Source organism: Myxine glutinosa, chromosome 2, assembly GCF_964187855.1.
Source record: "Myxine glutinosa chromosome 2, kmMyxGlut1.1, whole genome shotgun sequence".
Lineage (NCBI taxonomy): Eukaryota > Metazoa > Chordata > Myxini > Myxiniformes > Myxinidae > Myxine > Myxine glutinosa.
In genome coordinates, this window is record NC_136262.1 from 178,198,352 (window position 1) to 178,218,387 (window position 20,036).

The window sequence follows — 20,036 nt, forward strand, 5'->3', positions numbered from 1 at the left end:
TGGATGCTGTGAAGAGAAACAGGTTGAGATGGTTTGGTCATGTGTGTTGAGGAAGGATGAAAGTGACTGGTTGAGAAGTGATGGAAATGAATGTAGAAGGAAGTAGAGGACGGGGAAGACCGAGAAAGACTTGGCTAAAGATGGTCGAAGAAGAAATGCGGGCAAGGGGGTTAACAAGGGGAGATGCAGAAAATAGGGCAAAATGGAGAAGATTCTCATGGGGACCGCAACGCTAACCCCTGCTCTTGCAGGGAAAATGGTCTTAAAATGCCTGTTGTTTGTTGTCGTCTTTGACATCAAGTGATTCCGTATGTCTGCCATTGTCACAGCACAAGATTGACAATTCATCACAAGCTGTCAACATGTTTTCGTGATCTGCATCCGACAATTCACAAATGACAGTTGGTTTATATGGCTGCATGTGAAGGTCTTCTTTCATTGTGTGACAAACCAATGAATACGAAGCACCCAACTCTGCATAACGTTTCTGTAATGATTTTTTCGGAGATCTGAGAATGAATGTCAATGTTTTGTATTCCCAAATCACGTTTTTTTGGTTGTCTGCTGCACTTGTTGAGTACACTTCCAGTCTGAAATTCCTTTTTTCCCCAAAGATGAACATTTTATTTTGACTGTGCTAACTTTCCAAAACGCTCCTCGAAGTCTTCTTGTACCCGTTTCATCATCTTTTGTTTCTCTTCTCGTGGTGCCACACCACTGATACCAGCCTCTCAACCAGTAAATGGAGTTGTGTCTGCCATCTTGGTTTAATGTCATATTTGTATTATCTGGGAAAAAATTAAAATACATGGTATTGTAGCGGTTCCCGCTGAATGTACACAATCGCCTTGCACCTGCCAGGACGCGGCCAGGGCGCGATCGCCATGCCGGGCTCGTCCGGACGGGCCCAGACGTGCCTCTCCTGGGCATGCCCGGACTCGCTGTTCCCGGGCACGCCCGAACCTCCCGGGCACGCCCGGTCTCGTCTTTCCCGGGCAAACCCGTTCTCGCCTTTCCAGGGCTCGCCCAGAGCGCCCGGGCACGCCCAGCCTCGACTTGCCAGGGCTCGCCCAGAGCGCTCGGGCACGCCCAGCCTCGACTTGCCAGGCCGCGTCCAGGACGCCCGGGCATGTCCAGACTCGCCTTTCCAGGACTCGCCCTTGACACCCGGGCATAAATGTGTATATATATTGCTGCCCGATAAACGGGCTTTTGAGAATACCTGAGCTGTTTTGTTTCAATAAAGCAACTCGGACGAATTCCGTCTTTGGTCGCGTCAATTCTTTCGACTCGCGTTGGAGCGCAGCTCCTTCACTGGTGACCTACCGACATGGACACGGCAGTGACTCTTAAACTGCCTACCTTCTGGGAGGCTCACGCGGCTGTTTGGTTCACCCAGGCGGACTCCCAGTTCGCCCTGCGAGGCATCACCGCGGACGACACCCGCTTCCACCACGTCGTGGCAGCGCTCGGTTCCGCCACCGCGGCCCGCGCCCTGAGCCTCCTCGAGCACCCGCCGGCTGCCGACAAGTATGACGCGCTGAAGACGCTCCTCCTCGACGTTTTCGCCCTCTCACCGGCGGCACGCGCACGGCGCCTGCTCGACCTGCCCGAGCTTGGCGACACGCGCCCGTCCGAGCGCATGGACTATATGCTCTCGTTGCTCGGTGAGCACTCTCCGGATTTTCTGTTCCGCGAGCTGTTCCTTCGCCAGCTGCCTCACCCGGTACGCCTCGCCCTGGCTGGCACGTCGATCACCGATCCCCACGCCCTCGCCAGGGAAGCCGATAAGATCTCCTCGGCGGGCCAACACATCGGCGCGGCTACCTGGAGCCTGCCGCCGTCCGAGGCGACGCCCACGACGCCCGAGCGCCCTGCGCGGTTGGAGGCCGAACTGCCGGTGCAACTGGCGGCCGCCACGCCGCGCCGACCACTTCCGACACGACGGCCAGGGCCTCCACCTGACCAGGCGTGGTGTTATTACCACGCCAGGTTCGGACACAAGGCTCGGACGTGCCGACCCCCGTGCACTTTCGGCAAGTCGGGAAACGGCCGGGCCGGCGTTCATTCCCAGCCATGAGCGCCGGCCACTCGGGCAACTTGCTTTTTATTCGGGACAAAGCGTCCGGGCGGCGTTTCCTTTGTGACACCGGCGCCCAACTGAGCGTCATACCCGCCTCTGAGCAGGACAGGCGGGACGCCGTTTGCGGCCCCTCTTTGGTCGCTGCTAATGGCTCGGCCATACGCACTTTCGGCCCGCGCGACGTCACCCTCTGCTTCGGCAGCCAGCGCTTTCAGTGGACCTTTGTGACCGCCTGCGTCCCCCATGGCTTTGCTGGGCGCCGACTTCCTCTGCGCGCACGGGCTGCTGGTCGACGTCAAACGTCGTCGCCTTGTCAACGCCGAGACCTTCAGCTCCCTGGCGTGCACGATGAGCAGCTCCGCGCCGACCGAACTGGCGTGCGCCCTCCCGACGGCGAACAAGTTCGCTCGCCTGCTCGCGGAATTCCCGGCCCTCACGCGGCCGACGTTTTCGGCCGTCACAGTGCGGCATGGGATCGAGCACCACATACCCACTACTGGCCCGCCGGTCTACGCCAGGGCCCGCCCCCTCGACCCGGCCAAGCTCGCCGTGGCAAAGGCCGAGTTCGACGCGTTGGAGCACCTCGGCATCGTGCGGCGCTCCAATAGCACGTGGGCTAGGGTGCATCAAACGCCCCATGATTTTCAAAAAGTTGTTGTATTTTAATGTCTATTCCCTCAAATGTTACACTTGTTGGTAGAAGTATGTATGCAAAAAATAGATGAAATCAGAGGTGGTCCTGGGTGGCCACCAGCCACTTTTATATATTTAGGGCCATTTAGGGCCACAGCTAAACTACTTTACAAGATAATGTAAAATTAACTACAAGATAATGTAAAATTAACCATTATACCTATATACAAAAGTAAAGTCCTACTTTTACTAAATGCCTAATATCAAACAGTTAAAACAACCTTACATGTCAATGTAAAATTAACCAAAATCGTTCTTCATATTACAAAGTTGTAGTACAGTGTTGTAGTATTGTACTTTCATTGATTAAAAGTTTGAAAATGTATTAAGCACAACGCCAATGTCACTACTACAACTTTGCTCGTTTCCGCAAATTTGGCCTCGCTTTGCGGTCACATTCAACCACTTGAAGAAGATTTTGGAAGTGGTCTTCTCTTCTTGCAGTTGAGACAAAATCAGTTGCGAGCTTTACTGCTCTCTCCGCAGGGTCATTCACAACATTAAGCCCATCCACAATGGACTTGGCTGCCTTGAAGTGCTCATTGTTCTGCCAAGTGTCAACATCCTCTGTTAGGAAGGTCATATCTAGGTGAAGAAGGTTTACTGTAAACCACGAGTCCTCGTTCACAAGATCAGCCAGGGTTGTCGCTTCTGTAATTTTTGGAAATGACGGTTTGCCATATCCAGAACCGTAGCGGTGTTTTGGAGTGCTTGGCATTTCATCTGGTTGTATGGCCAGTAACACATCTGCAAGGGCACGACGATCCTTTTGAGGAATTGCATTGCTGAACAGTGCCAAAACAACCAGTTCTGGGGTTAAATACCACAAATGTCTATCAAAGGCTTTCACAGCGCTGACTGAAATGGTTGAGTTGACAGCTTTATAGTCGAGCAGAGTCTTGTAAAAGCACAAATCAAACCATGGGGCATTTGAAGCAGACTGACATATGAGCCACCAATCACAATAAATATAAACAACAAAAACAACAAACTCCTTCAGTTTTTTCTGTTGATGTTGTGTTGTTACAGTTCCTCGAGGTAGTAGAGAAATTTGCTCTTCAAGTAGGCATATTTTGATGGAATAAAGAATCTTTGACATCCACCTTGCTTTATGCATGGCCCCTGGTCTGTGGAGTGTTCCTTGTTTTGTGACATCATCATCGAGGACTACCTGGCAGAGTTGTGCCATTTCCTTGTAGTCTTCCCTACAGTATGAAGCGCTTGTGCGGATTGTGCTTAAAACCTTGTTTTTGCAGGATAAAAGCAGCTGTTGTGCATAGTCATTGTACATGGAAATGTCAATTTTGGTTAAACTTTCATTCTTTGCATGCGATATGCGTTCCCAATTCTTCTGGAATTTTTGGAACAAAGATACTTCTGGAGACTTTGATGCCTCAATTTTGAGAACGTCAAACACATGATCCAGGATTACCTCTCCAACATGATGGCGACATGCACACCACAGAAGAGCACGGTCCAGTTTTGATTGAATGGTAACACAGGCAGCTGTAACGTGTCCAGTGTTTGATGCTGTTGTGTCAAAACATAAGTTGACAACTGATTGTTTGCACTTCCATGAATGTAGATACGTGTAAGTGTGCTCGGCAATGATGTCACCTGATGACCTATCACTTCCAGGAGGATATCTAGCCACCCCCAGTAGCTTTACATCAGTGGCATTCCCAACCAACACTGGCAATCTTTCTTCCTTGACATTCTTGTTTGTGAGCGTTGGTATCTGCTTGCCATCCCAGTGAAGTGTTGCAGCTGTTGGGGCGATCCAATTTTCTTGAATATCTTTGGCGATAGCACTTGTTATTGATCGTCGAGCCTTATCAGCAGTTGAGTACGACTTGGCCACACGACGTGGATCACCTCCTGCCTCTTGAATTACAGCTTTGGTGAGCGCAACCTGTTGAACAGGAGTTATGTTTAGTCGAGTAGCAACAGACACAACTGAATGTCTTTTCAGAATATCATGAGGAATAAAGGCAGATGTACCTGCATATGTTGATCTGTGGTGACTACGCTTCCTTTGAAACTCTGGAATCGCCTCTTCTTCAGTTTCTTCCAAGCTATCTGCAGAGTCACTATCATCAGAGCATACAGAACTAATTGTCATCTCTTGTACACTGGATGATTCATGACGTTCTCGTCTTGAAGCTTCCGCTAAGAGGCGTTTTTCTTTTCTATGATCTTTATCAACTTTCTTCTTGTCAACACCACCAAATGAGGCTACTCTGTCAGATTTCATTGACTCTAAAAATACTCTATCTTCCTCATTCTTAATGTTTGTCATTGCATCTTTTGTCCATACACCAAAGGTCTTATCAAGACGTTCATTCATGGTTTGCAACTTAGCCAAAGTGCTTGGAGATTCTCGGCGAGAAACAGGTATTTGACGCAATTTGTTATTGTCATTAAGAAGGTCAAGTATTAGTTTGCAGCATTGATGGTCTGAAAGCATAGGAATATTTGCTTTAGTGTAGAATTTTTTCAGCTGGATAAGGACGATGCTGGCAGATTTCCATTTCAGTGGCTGAGTTTGTTTGCCTTCACATATTTCTTTCTGGATGTACCACATCACGCATCGAAGAACCTGCCGGCAAGTTGGGAGGCGGACTCCTGTCAATGTACCATCTGCTTCTGTAAAAGCATTGCCAAGACCAAAAATGGCACTTGCTAATCTGGTCTTCTTATCTGCCATCTGAAAGAAAATAAAGGATATTATTAGACTACTAGTATGGGACCCACGATTAGACCTCCGATTTCATTCATGTAAAAATACAAACTAATTATCAAACCATCGTTTTTTGCATAAAATTGTTATATTTGTATTCCTCTCATCAAGACCTTCAATTTGATACCAAACATGACTAGGTTTGGGTGTAAAATAACAAAATCAAACATTTTTACATAGTGCGGCCCCGAAAATGGCCCTAAATATATAAAAGTGGCCGGTGGCCACCCAGGACCACCTCTGATTTCATTTATTGTTTGCATACATACTTCTACCAACAAGTGTAACATTTGAGAGAATAGACATTAAAATCCAAGAACCTAAGGGCGTTTGATGCACCCTAACGTGGGCCTCACCACTGCACATCGTGCCAAAGCCGGGGGGCGGATGGCGCCCGTGTGGCGACTACCGCCGCCTCAACGACGCTACCACCCCCGACAGGTACCCGATCCCGCACATCCAGGACTTTTCCGCCCGTTTGGCGGGACGGGTCATATTTTCCAAAATTGACCTGATACGGGGATACCACCAGGTACCTGTCCGGGCGGCCGACGTCCCGAAGACGGCCGTCATCACGCCGTTCGGCCTGTTCGAATTTTTGAGGATGCCGTTTGGCCTCAAGAACGCGGCCCAGGCGTTCCAGCGCTTAATGGACGGCGTGCTGCGCGACCTGCCATTTCTTTTCGTCTATCTGGACGACATCCTCGTCGCCAGCACGTCCCGCGCCGAGCACCTCCTCCACCTCCGAACACTGTTCAGTCGCCTCAGCGAGCACGGCTTAATTGTCAACCCGGCCAAATGCCACTTCGGCACGACGACCGTTGACTTTCTGGGCCACCGCATCACCAAGACCGGGGCCGTGCCGCTGCCGACCAAGGTCGAGGCCATCACCACGTTCCCGCGTCCCCGTTCCATCAAGGCCCTACAAGAGTTCCTCGGCATGGTGAATTTTTATCACCGATTCGTGCCCCGCGCTGCTCAGCTCATGCGGCCCCTTTACGAGGCCCTCCGGGGCAAGCCGGCCAAGCATGACATCGTTTTGTCCGCGGCCATCGCGAGCGCAAAACGGGCCCTCGCCGACGCAACGCTGCTGGCTCACCCGGTGCTCAACGCGCCCATCGCCTTCACTACGGACGCCTCCATCTACGCGGTGGGCGCCGTCCATGAACAATGGGTGGACGGGGTTTGGCAGCCACTCGCTTTTTTCAGCCGGCAGCTCCGGCCGAACGAGTTAAAATACAGCACGTTCGACCGTGAGCTGCTTGGTCTATTCCTGGCCGTTCGTCATTTCCGACACCTCCTGGAGGGCCGCCCGTTCACGGCTTTCGTCGACCACAAGCCGTTGGTCTACGCAATGGCCAAAGTCACAGAGCCGTGGTCGGCCCGCCAGCAGCGCCACCTCTCCGCTGTGTCGGAATTCACCACGTCGCCGGCAAAGACAACGCCGTGGCCGACTGTCTTTCTCGGGCCAGCGCGAACGCGGTCCACCTCGACGTGGACTTCGTGCTCATAGCGGCCGACCAGACCACCGACACCTCAGTGCAGGCCCTCCGGGCGGCAGACACGGGCCTCCGCCTGGCCGACATCCCCTTCGCGGGCACCGTCCTGCTCTGCGACATCTCCCAGGGCCAGCCTCGCCCCATCGTGCCCGTTTCCTGGCAGCGCCGCATCTTCGCCTCCATCCACGGCCTTTCTCACCCGGGCCGGAAAGCTTCTCAGAAGCTGGTGTCGGCGCGTTTCGTCTGGCACGGCCTTCAATGGAACGTCCGCGACTGGGCCAACGCCTGCACGGCCTGCCAGCGGGCCAAGGTCCACCGCCACACCCAGGCCCCGCTAGCACCTTTCACCGTGCCTGCACGGCGTTTCGACCACGTCCACGGGGACCTGGTGGGTCCCCTGCCCCCATCGCGGGGGTTCACCCACCTGCTCACTATGGTGGACAGGACCACCAGGTGGCCGGAGGCCGTGCCCCTCACCTCGACCACCACCGCCGACGTGGCGCAGGCGTTCATCGCCACCTGGGTCGCGCGCTTCGGCGGACATCTCGTCCGACCGCGGCCCACAGTTCACGTCCGAACTTTGGGGCGCGGTCGCCCGCTCGTTGGGGGTCACACTGCACCGCACCACGGCCTACCACCCCCAAGCCAACGGGTTGTGCGAGCGGTTTCACCGCTCCATGAAGGCCGCATTCATGGCTGGCCTTCAGGACGACGGTTGGACCGACCGGCTGCCGTGGGTCCTTTTGGGCCTCCGCACGGCCCCCCAAGGAGGACCTCCGGGCGTCCGCCGCCGAGCTCGTCTACGGCCAGCCGCTCCGCGTCCCGGGCGAGTTCGTGCCCGACGCTACCAGTCCCTGGTCCGCCGCACACCAGCGCTCGGACCTCCAGGAGGCCGCCCGCCGATTTGCCCCCGTGCCAACGTCCCGCCACGGTGGCCCCCAGTCCTACGTCCTCCCGGCGCTTCGCACAGCGGAGTACGTCTTTGTGCGTCATGACGCGCACCGGGGGCCACTCTGGCCACCGTACGACGGGCCCTTCCGGGTCCTGCGACGGGGCGACAAGTCCTTCGTCGTCGACGTCGGCGGCCAGTCGGACCGGATCTCTGTGGACCGCCTCAAACCGGCGCACGTGGACGTCGACCGACCACCACGGTTGGCCCTTCCTCCGCGGTGAGGCCGCCCCCCGTCTACAGTTCCCCCCGCTCGACCACCCACCACCGGATCGGAACCCCCCCACGACCCTCCAGGGGTCGCTTCAGCCGGGTCATCCGGACCCCCCTTAAATTGACCCTGCCGGTGCAGGTCGATTCTGGAGGGGCGTGTGTAGCGGTTCCCGCTGAATGTACACAATCGCCTTGCACCTGCCAGGACGCGGCCAGGGGGCGATCGCCATGCCGGGCTCGTCCGGACGGGCCCAGACGCGCCTCTCCTGGGCATGCCCGGACTCGCTGTTCCCGGGCACGCCCGAACCTCCCGGGCACGCCCGGTCTCGTCTTTCCGGGCATGCCTGCTCTCGCCTTTCCAGGGCTCGCCTAGAGCGCCCGGGCACGCCCAGCCTCGACTTGCCAGGCCGCCCGGGCATGTCCAGACTCGCCTTTCCAGGGCTCGCCCAGAGCGTCCGGGCATGCCCGCTCTCGCCTTTCCAGGGCTCGCCCAGAGCGCTCGGGCACGCCCAGCCTCGACTTGCCAGGCCGCCCGGGCATGTCCAGACTCGCCTCTCCAGGACTCGCCCTTGACACCCGGGCATGCCCGGTCTCGGTTTTCCCGGGCAAACGCCCGGGCATAAATGTGTATATATATTGCTGCCCGATAAACGGGCTTTTGAGAATACCTGAGCTGTTTTGTTTCAATAAAGCAACTCGGACGAATTCCGTCTTTGGTCGCGTCAATTCTTTCGACTCGCGTTGGAGCGCAGCTCCTTCAGTATAAAAAAAAAAATACTATCGCGTGATTCCCCTCGGTGAAGACCGGGCAAATCGCGAATGGCAATCGAGCGTTAAAGAGGCGAAGATCAATGGCGGATTTGCTATACACGCGCGGGAGGAAGAAAGAAAGAAGAAGAAGCGGCGAGATTTACCCGAACGCCCACGCGCAGTCTTCAATCTGCGAAAAGTAACTCACAAACGAAAACAGAATTATGTACAAAAAGAAACACGTTTATTTTACGGAACTCGAGAACAATGAACGCGACGATAAATAAATAATGCTCCTAAATCAGGATCCCGCACACCTAACTTCAAATACAAGACAACGGGAAGGATAATTAAAGAAACCATTGTGCGCACATTTGTGCTGGCATAGCTTTTTCTGGCAGTCAGGAATTGTTCAGCCATTCAGGCTCCGGTGTTGGGGCAAAGCAGGCCTCCCCGCGCCCCCGTTCACCAGGCTTCGATGCGTCCTTGTTTGTCATGCTTCAGCGGCGAGCCTCGCCCGTACACTCATCGTTCGCACGCGAACACAGGGAAGGAGACTCGTCAGTGCTCCGTCTCTCCACCGTCTTTTGAACTCCTCGTTCCTCCACCATAATCCGAAGGCAAGAGAAGGTCCAGCGCAGAGGGACAGTCCAAAGCAAGAGGGCAAAGGGAAGAGACAAAATGCCGGGGAGCGAGAGGTTTTACTCACCGTCCCGTGACGTCAGCCCTCCTCTCCTCCAACCAGTGCGTCGCCCCTTGACCTCTCGAATCTTCCGATCGCGTCCGTCCCCTCTCATTGGCCAAGCGCTTTTTGCCCTTCGTGTCAGGCCATCGGTCGGTGGCCAATCAGTGTGTCGCTCCTTCCACCAATCACGGGGAAGCTTTCTGCCCCTCCCCCGACCAATCACACGCCCTTCCCTACTCTGCCAATCGGTGACCTGCTCTTTACTCCCCCCTCCCCCCCATCAATCACGAGTTCTCCTGGGTGTGGCTATTGCCTGCCTGGTCGATGTGTTTGCCATGGCGCCGTAGTGCGTGGTTGCTTCCTGTTGGTTCTTCCAGTCAGTCATTGTGAGAGGGGAGCATTCATTAATGTGTGCGCTAATGGGGCTCACTAATGTATGTGATGTGTTGCCATAAGGGACACTGGAATGATCTCAATGGGGACGACACACCGGGGAATTAGCATAAACCCGAGAACTACTTAACATGCCCCGCCCCCTCATGGCGGGGACACAGATACGCAGCTTAATCCGACAAACCGGGCTAGACAGGTCCTTGACTTACTTACATTGAGATGGTTCTTCTTCGTGACATCGGAGCACCTACCTATGCAGATCTACCTAAATCTATAGATCCACCTACCCCACCGACATAACAATACTACAAGACGATATAACATAACAAGAGAGCTGTTGGTCTGTCTGTCTGTGTCACCATTTTTCTCAGAGATGGCTGAATGGATCTTCGTCAAACTTTCAGAGGTTCATCAGTGAGTGCCGGGAGTGTTTTCGGCAAAAAACCACAAATAAACAAACAAACCAATAAATAAATAAAAACAAACAAACAAACAAACAAACAAACAAACAAACAAAATATAAATATATATATATATATATATATATATATATATATATATATATATATATATATATATATATATATATATATATATATATGAAAATGAAAAAAAGTTCGTTATCTTTCCCCTCCCCCTTCCACTACCCCCACTCCCTTCCTCACCTGCCTCCCCCACACCAAAATGGTGGCTTGGGACTTATGACTCACGTATAATGTTTTACGTGATTCTTCGCCATTGAGAGATGAGGCCAAAATGATAGAAAACACGATATTTAAAAATGCAGACGGGTTATGATGAAACTAGGTAGATTAGTTGGGTAGGTGAAAAGAACAAGCCGATTACATTTTGGTTATTGTAAGAACCCAGATCCCACCTATCAGTGGGATACAAAACGTAAAGTGTGTGTCATTCGTTGTCATCTCCATTTGGGTTTTAGAAGGTGGAACAGAATCCTCCCAGGACTTAGAGTATCCACCCTTGCCGGTGAAGGATTGCAATTCATGGGCTAAGTTCGCAGGGAGCCTCCTCAGCGCCGCAGAGTCTGACATTTCACTCAGACCGACTGGCATGGTCACTTGTACAACTCTCAACATTTTGAAATATCATGCTATACAGTATATTGATTTTAGCCCCATCGCTCAATGGTGAAGAATTCACCATTTTCGGTCATATCCGGAAGAATTTATCCGGCCATAAAAACATTGCCTCAAAAAGAGAACCATGACAATTTATTGTCATGGGGACCGCAAGGCTAACCCCCGCTCTAGCAGGGAAAATGGCCTTAAAATGCATGTTGTTGTTGTTGCTCAATGGTGAAGAATTACTTGAAAAATTCTCTGATCCAGATCTTCCCCAGAATTGAATCATTTCATCCTTGTCACATACCTAAAACCTGTCCAAATTTTGTCTGAATCCTTCCACAACTTTGAGGTATCCTGTAAGCAGACAGGCAGACAGACAGATGGGTGAAAACATAACTTTCAGTAGCAGAGGTAATCAAGATCAAGGATGCTTTTGAACTGTAACCAATATACATATACATTTCTCTACATATTAAACCCATTGTAAGTACCAGGGACAGACAATGTCATGCAGATCTTTAAAATCGCTTTATCTTCCAATATTGATTTGTGCCTTGCGGTCAATCAAAGCAACACTTGTTCAAATACGGTGTTTCTTATTGCAGATCCAGTCAATCTCGCATAGTTTATTTAGCCCTGAAGACCCTTACGACATCACGGAAGAGGCCGATAGGCCACAGTGACGTTTGCCGAACAGTAAACACGGATTAGCCAAAGATTGCAACAAATAGAAGTATCATTTCTTTTTAATTATAAACCAACTTTTAGGTGTTCCATGTTAAAACATTAGGAGCACAAGGCGCACAAGGCAGGGTCAGCAAAGGTAGAACAGAATCACAAAAAGGTCCTTATAATGAGAAATTCCAAAAAAAATTAAAACCATTGACACAGTAAAACAAGAATTGGGGGATACACCTATAGTGCTGCAGATCTATATTTAAGTTTCTCTGGGAAACTATCCAACACATGTGTACGATACAACTCAATGTACAAGACGGTGCCCGGTGCACAGCTTGGACAAAACCGATCTGTCTCGGCCAACTTCTGAGAAGCGTAGATTTGTAGTCTCCGAGGGTACGAGCAACAAAACCTGCTTTTGTGGGAAATCCTGAGGTGAAAGAGGGACAAACTATATTGAAGTTGGTGCAGCGATGTTGTGGATGAATAAATTAAAAGATATGTGGGACAATGTGCAATCCGATTTACCACAACGCTGCGTCCTCGTGAGGACACATGCAGGCGAGTGCATCGATGGTTGCCAATATATTTATTGCGAAGAAAGAGACAAAGGAAAAATCAGGACGACACGTTTGGCATGGTGGGGCGAGCGTCGCAGTTTTGAGCGAGGACCCTCGAACAAAGAAAAGGCTCATTCAGTCTCCATGTACACGTCTTCATTCTCAATGTGCAAGCTCTTGCGGCACACAGGACAACTATCATGCTGCAATGCAAACAACATAACCAAAGCACAAGTGAACTCGCACCAACAAGACGATTACCATTCCCTTTCCAAAACCATGTTGATAGCACAGTAATTGTAAATCCACAAGCTCATGGAAATAAATCGCACTGTATTTAAACATGCATATTCTGTGGCATCCAAAGCAGCTATTCCAATGATCCAATTAAGCTAACTCTAAAATGCCCTTTTAATCAATGTTTAAATCAAATCAAATCACATGACATTTCTACAATAGGGGAAGTCTACTTATTAGACTGTCTGCCACACAGTGGGAGATGGGGTTTTGAAATCGCTTCTGATTGTGTGTCAAGGTGTGTGCGTGTCTGTGTGTTAGGGCAATAACCCTTATTTTTTAAAATCATTTGAGACTGTCATCAAATTTTCAATAAACCCTTATCCTGAGAATATGTTGAAAACAAATTAATAATGGGGTAAAAATGTCAAAGGGCAAAATCACAGTAAGTAAAAATCGCGCTATGTAAACTGTCTGCCGCCATGCAGCATGAGACGGCCGGGTTTTGTAATTACTTCTGCGTTTCCTTATTTACCATTTGAGCTTTTGTCATCAAATTTTCAACAAACTTATGAGAAAAATGGAGAACACCGTTTAATAAATTTAATGTTTTTAAAGGTGTCGTTTTCAAGTTTAGTTTGAGTACAAAGCGGACATGGAAGGGCTTTGCATTTTGAGACGTTTTCTCGTTTTGAGTGTAATAATGATGGCATTTTAACCACCCAGCTGTGCTCTTCTACAAATTCAAAACGTCCATGTGCAAATTGAGCATGCCACCAACGGTACAAGACATTCGCTCAACAAGTGGTGATGGCCATCGTGGTGATGTATGCATAAATAGAGCAGTCTGACAATGTAACCACCAGCTACAATCTTACCCAAAACATATGGAAGATAAAGATCCCACTGACACCTTTTAGAAATGGACCTTAAACCAGTTCCAGGGGGCAAATTAAAACAAACAAATCCATAAAACCCCAAAAATAAAATTTTGGAGGTTGGAGAGTGTGGGGAGGAAGAAAGGAGCAGGGGGGGGGGGGGGGGGAGCGAAGCCTCACTGCATGTCACTATACTGTACTCTTTGGGAGGGAGGTGTGGTCCGAGGATGGGAGTGGGAGGGACAGTAGGGGGGAGGATGGGAAAGGGAGACAGGGGGGGGTGGGGGAGACAGGGAGGGTGGGTGAGACAGAGGGTGGGGGAGCCAGGGAGGGTGGGGGAGCCAGGGAGGGTGGGGGAGCCAGGGAGGGTGGGGGAGCCAGGGAGGGTGGGGGAGCCAGGGAGGTTGCAGGCGGTCATGTCTATCTTCTCTTCTTGTCTTGGTCACGCAGGCAAACGGATGCGTCTCAGCCCGTGTCCGTTCATGAAGCTTTGCATAGTGGAGGGAGGAGGAAGAGGAAGATGTCTCACCCTTGCTAATTCTCTTGCCTCGGTCACGTGAGCAAACGGTCGTTTTTTTTGGCCTCATGTGCGCCTCTGGAGACGTTCCAGAGCTTTAGTGGAACTTTTGCGATCGTGAGGAGGAGAAATAAGGCAACGGGTTGCGGAGCTCTTGGTGCTTCGGTCGGAAGGAGACCATCGTGGGAGAGGACCGGCCACAAAATCCCTTTACGTTCGTCGCGACACGGCGAGGAGCTTCACGCCATTGTGTGCATTTTTCCCACTCGCGCCTTCGGGCCACTTTGTGCTGCGGACTTCATTCGACGGCCTCGCTTGAACAACAACACTAAGTGCCGACACTATAAACACCATTTTATTTTCTTTATCTTTTCCCGTCTGTATTTTGTGTCAGAGTGGAGGGTCCCTCATTTAGGATTTAGTTTTTAACCTTACCTTTCATGGTTATTTACCATTATCTTCATTAAATCGTTTATTGTTGCATTTTATCATTTTGGTCTTGTCTTGTTTGTTTGTGAATCGAGGACTACATCCCCGTGCCGGCCGTACGTCCCAGGTAAGGCTTGGGTCCCTGCCCCGCGCGTGCCAGAAATAATCCCGCCAAGTTCGGCCATATGCCTCAGAGTTAAAGCTCGTTTTGGTCATCTGTCAACCAGGGGTCTCAACCCCAGGGGCAAGACAATACAATACCCTCAACATATCACATCCATGCTCAATATTCATCCACAGAACAACACGTTGACACTGTTTTTCCAGGGTCTCACCATCTTTAGCCAAGGCACAATGCACTGCACGTGAAAATAATGAAGGCAAGGGAGGTGAGTAGCATGTTCCGACAGCTTGTACTCTTCCTTGCATACAGTACACTCCAGCATGTTGTCTGCTTGGAATAGGAGTGATTAAAGTAACATTTGTAAATTCCCTACAGGACAAGAGTAAAGGCTGAAATACGAGAACTTCAAGAAACACGACTCAATAACTCACCTACTTGCTGCTGATCAATTTTAATGGTCGGAAGAGCAGAGATGGCATCATGACTGGCTGGAGGTGGCCCAGTGTTGTCCAATTGTCCAATGAGCTATTTTGAAAGATTTTTCAGTCAAACAAAAGCGGGGTGGCGGTACACAGAGACAAACAACTGATTGCTCAAAGTTATTATACTGATAATCAAACAGAGATTGGGTAATGCTCAAACACTAGATCATCTCAAGGCAGGATAAATGTTCAGTCATTTGGACATAATCCTCCTTGTGGTTAGAAGGGAATGTAAACAAAGCAGGACCTACCAGCATTCATTGGTGCAACCGCTAACATTGCCATTGTCAACCTGATGCTGTGCACTACCGTGTAAGAGGGAAACTCGATCCCACAAAACCTTCTGGGGTCAGTGCTGCACGCAGCTATCAAGTTTGACAGAGCACGATATCAGGTGCTGCATTCCTACTAGTTTCGTGATTTTAAGGATGGAGTTAATGTTGCTGTCATTGCGATGATTATTTTTTGGATGGATTTTTCACAAGGAATCACACGAGAAATTTCAACGCAAGAGGAAGCCATCAGTCAGGCCCATCAAGCATGCACAATCCTGCTAATACTCGTATCACTCTATCCCCACTGCTTCTAGGTACCTATCCAATTCGTTAAAATCTATATACCGTTTCTGCTGCCACCACCCTTCCCGGGAGACCATTCCATGCATTAATCACCGAGTAAAACATCTCTGCTTTGATGTAGTCCTAACTTTCTTACCTAATCGTTGCTCTCAAGATAACAACCACACTTATTGTTTACATTTTATTTTTTCAAGGAGCTACTTTTTTTTTTTTTTTCAATCAAATTTGACATGCTGAACAATGTAGAGGATGAATCGACCCAGTTTGCATTTCTAAAAACTTGCAATTTAACAATAATTTGGCTCTGAATTTGGGCACACGCAAGCACACACTTGGGTAAAGCAATTTCTTCAGTGTCTGTCAAAAAAAACCTGAAAATAATTACAAACAGGAAACTTACTGTTAAGGATATCATAAAGGACAGAAACAGGCAAGAATAACTAATTTAAGGCATTAAATAAGGTGATGTAAAAGATGGCGTTTCCCAAATCCATCCGTTGCTAAATGAGATTCAAAGTAAAAAAAAATTCTTCGTTTTTTCCCCAAAAAATTTCCAATTTTTTTTAATTCCAATTGAATTATATAATTATTTCGAATACTGGAGGACACAAATCACCTCGTTTGAATTTCCCAATACTTTCAGCTTTGTAGTAATCTGGCAAAATTTTATGTCTTCTCTACCAATGAAATTTTCAGCTCGTGCTCTCAGGATGGCTGAATATCGAAATTCAGACAAAATGGCAGCACCCAGAGATGTAACACCTGCACTGTTCATAAAAAAAAAAAATTGGTGCATTTATTTCCCTCAAACATCGTTCCAAAATCGTCAGTTTCTTCGAGAATAGTTGGCAGAAGGTTTGATTGTGCAAATGTATGGATAAAAATGGATGGTGATAAAAAACAAATCTCAAAGGAGCATTGTCAACTAGACTGTTCCGTTTGACCCATGTTCTTAATACCGTTTGTTTGTTTCGAGTTCATTTGTGGGCTGGTTCTACAACATGATTCAATCGTGTAACTAGTTGCAGAAGCAACTCACCGTTATCTCTGAAGATTGTCTGCCCAGAAAAAGGTTTAATTCGGGTTTTAACAGTTTTTTTAAACAAGGTGAGTAAATTGTTGGGTCAAATTTATGTTTTCCATGAGCAGCCATTTGCTTAAAGCCACACAAAGCAAATCAATCACACAACACACACCATACCTGTGAGATTATTGCATCAAGGCCACCAGCTCCCCACACATAGTCAGCAGGGTTACTGTGCAGTATGTCACTAAAGCATGAAAGGCACATTAGTACTAAGTGTAAATCAACTGATGTTACAAATCAAACGCAACATCATCTTACCAACAGTGTGAACTACCACTCAGACTAATCAAAGTTGCATGATGTTGAACAAAAGGCAAGAATGCAAAAATAACTTACACATAAGCTGGGAATTGTGGCCTGACTGGGTTCCACAAGCCTCTGAACACCTGTTGGACAATGCTACAAACGACATAAAAGGTGAAGGATTGAGGGGAGGGAGAGTGAAATATGTTATTACAAAACTGCTTTTCCACAGAAAAATGAAGTTATTATTTGCAGAAATTTTTGCCTTATTGCAACAAGTCAAAGAAACTACATGTAAACATGGCAAGTAATCCACTTTACTCTTGACACAACATATCAGAAAAGTTACTTCGTCAAGGTTATCATAGACAGTCTTTAACTGTTTGATAAATGCAGCTCCATGGGTACAATGCAGTCAAACTGCAGGCCAAGCTAATCCTGCGGCAAACTGGTAGGGCAACCAAACTAGTAGGGTAACCAAACTAGTAGGGCAACATGCATGCAGTTAGTAGCAAAGTTTGATCAATCTCATGTTTACTCATTAAATTTTTGAATGGATGCACAAAGATAGACATGTCCATGTACACTGTTACACCCACACCTGTACTCATGTCCTTATTTAAACATAGTAATGCAGATGCAGAGAAGCAGGTGCACAAATACACGCACACAGAAGTGCAACATTTTCGTGCAAATTATTACACAAGTTTGTGCGATGTATGTCAATGAGGTACATCTTCAAGCATTCTCAACAAGCACCCGATTAAAAAAAAAAAATCTATATGTACACAATATATTGTTGTGGATCTCCGGAAGCCCGTCCACGTTACAAAGGGGGGCTTAAACACCTTTTTCCCCTTGGGTCTTCGTGTCCACGAGGCCGAATCGCCACTTCCACAGCAAGCGTGAAAAAGGGTATCGGGTCGACGCCGCATGTACCTTTGACCCACACTGCCACGAAAACGGGGACCGGACCTCGCACAAGCCACGCTAATCGATTACGCCGAGCGTTGTGCGTATCACGTGACTCCTGCCGTTACTTTTATGGAACCTGATTCGAGCGGTTTTATTCGTACTATGCGAGGCCAATCAATGGAAGGGACGGGAACGGTCAAATAAGAGGAATAACACAATTTATTATTATGTACAGTGATCAGGATGAAGGAAAGGGGACACAGAGCAGAAGCTTAAACAATTAAACCATTTTTCCCAGACACAGGACCCACTCACGCACACGGGGAGAAGAAGAGAAGAAGTCTGCGCGCTAAACGCAGACAGCTCGCCCGGCGTGGCCCTCTGGCGGTCACGGCACGTATGCAGGAGAAGGCGGGCAGGAGGAAATCACACGTCTGTGGCCCGGAACGGTCGTCTTCTCACAGCGCGCGATTAATACAGCGCAGAGCGCAGGGCAAGTTCGTGTACCGCGTGGCTATTTCAGTGATCAAGTCCAACACTCCGATTCTGAACGGAACTCCAACTCATGGGCTGCGCGACTCTTAACTCAACGCAACTGCCTGTGCACACGACTCTGACTCAATCAATGCCTTCCCCGAACTCAACTCCAACGCGAATTAAACTCAACTCAATGCCTCGACCCGACTCCAACTGAGGTGGGGGGCTCGGAGCAGGGTTTTATTGCTCCGCCCCGGCCTTACTCGAATGTTCCAAGGCCCACCTCTCATCGCCGTGGTCAGCCACTCCCCTCGAGCCCTGATTGGCGGCTCGCGCTTACCGGCCACTCCCCCCTGCAGCTCCTCACTTCGGCCTTGCCAGACTTGTTCAGGCCGAAGCACGTGGCATTTCAGCGCCAAAAGACCGCCCTACTCATGGGTCTGCTCAACGCAAAACTAACACAGGAAAGGACTACGCTTACATTCACTAAGAAATAACTGAACTATCGTGAGGCTACATGTTGTGGTGCATCTACCTACGAGGGGGATTATCCTTTATTCCAAAACCACAATATATATATATATAAACATATATATATAAAACTGAAAAACGGTCTGTGGCCGTATGTCCCTCTGTTCGGCCATTCAGGAAGCCGTCAAGCTGCGATTATTAATAGATCTATTAATACCACACTGTTTATGCCTCCGCACAGTAGAGACACTGATGCGGTTGTTGTGGGGACCTTTTGTCACTGCAGCTGTTTGCGTCGCAGGGCGGAAACGATCACGAAGATGCTGCAGCACAATCCAGCAGTCTTGGTTTGGGGAGGTTACCCATGGTCTTCCTCTTCGTGGTCAGCGAACGCTGCAATACGGCTACTGGCACTTTGGAGAGAGCGAGAGATTGGGGATAATTAAAGGGGCCTATCTTATTTGATTAATATAACGCAGATTCAACTATTGGAAACAGATCCTTAACTGAAACACATACTAATGAAATAACTAAAGAAGAATCTATGGTGTCCTACGTGTTGTACATGGCCTAACTAGGGTGCAACCTTTACAATAATTATTATTTTACAAAGTGAAGGTTCTAAAAACCGTAACTATATATATATACAGTATATATATATATATATTGTTGCGGATATGAGGATTGAGTTTTTTTATTGTGTTGTATTGTATAGTAAATGGTTGTGAATTATTGGTTTAGTCTGAGCCCTCCTTGCTCCAGTGTGTATAAAGGTCAAAGGGCGTTCCGGTAGTTAATTCCATAAAGCATACATTGAAGGACACTATAATACCCTTGTTCAGTAGTTTATTTCCTTATTCTGTGTATTAGGTTAAGGGTTTGTCTTCCATTAAAATGACACTCCATTGCACCAAGTGAAATAAGATAGATTCCCTTCATTCTTCTTTCCCATTCCCCAAAACCTCCATTTCCCCTTTCGTCATGGCTAAGCCTCAATTTGCCATTTACATCCCCTCCAAAACCACCATTGAACATGTGCTCGGGTCGGGGAAGAAAGGCGTGCCCGCCCGTCGTCATCAAGGGCGGAGCCAGAGGGTCGCGCGACCAACCATGGCCGAGGTGAGCACACCGATGGGCGTGTCCTGAAGGCCGGCGGCTTAATCGCTGGAGGCGCTATAAAGGCGCGCGCGCAAGAAGTGCGTGAGTGGTTGCGTTGAGTTGTCAGTGGTTGTCGGTGGTGAGGAGTTGGTTGGTGGTTGGTGGCTCAAAG

At 49.1% G+C, this 20,036-nt stretch overlaps 2 protein-coding genes across 5 annotated transcripts in view; both read right to left on the reverse strand.

Annotated features, from left to right (window-relative positions):
* The window catches only part of LOC144890825 (uncharacterized), a 75,165-nt gene that overhangs the window by 15,920 nt on the left and 39,209 nt on the right, over nt 1–20,036 (reverse strand). Inside the window, exon 2 of the mRNA XM_078772678.1 lies at nt 4,470–5,715. Coding sequence (XP_078628804.1) covers nt 4,470–5,483 — 1,014 coding nt within the window. The 5' untranslated portion in view covers nt 5,484–5,715. The remainder of the gene's footprint in view (nt 1–4,469; nt 5,716–20,036) is intronic.
* The window catches only part of RNF115 (ring finger protein 115), a 73,706-nt gene continuing 65,269 nt past the window's right edge, over nt 11,600–20,036 (reverse strand). Inside the window, exons 5-10 of one of the 4 annotated variants that reach the window (XR_013622415.1) lie at nt 16,997–17,059; nt 16,775–16,844; nt 14,945–15,038; nt 14,725–14,840; nt 12,297–12,531; nt 11,600–12,198 (exon numbers count right to left, since the gene is read on the reverse strand). Coding sequence is in view for 2 of the 4 variants with exons in the window: in XM_068106720.2 (XP_067962821.2) it covers nt 12,460–12,531; nt 14,725–14,843; nt 14,945–15,038; nt 16,775–16,844; nt 16,997–17,059 (418 nt within the window). In the remaining 2 variants the exon portion in view is untranslated. Of the gene's footprint in view, nt 12,532–14,724; nt 14,844–14,944; nt 15,039–16,774; nt 16,845–16,996; nt 17,060–20,036 lie in introns of all 4 variants that reach the window. The other 3 variants (XR_010983244.2, XM_068106721.2, XM_068106720.2) reach the window with 3 other exon arrangements.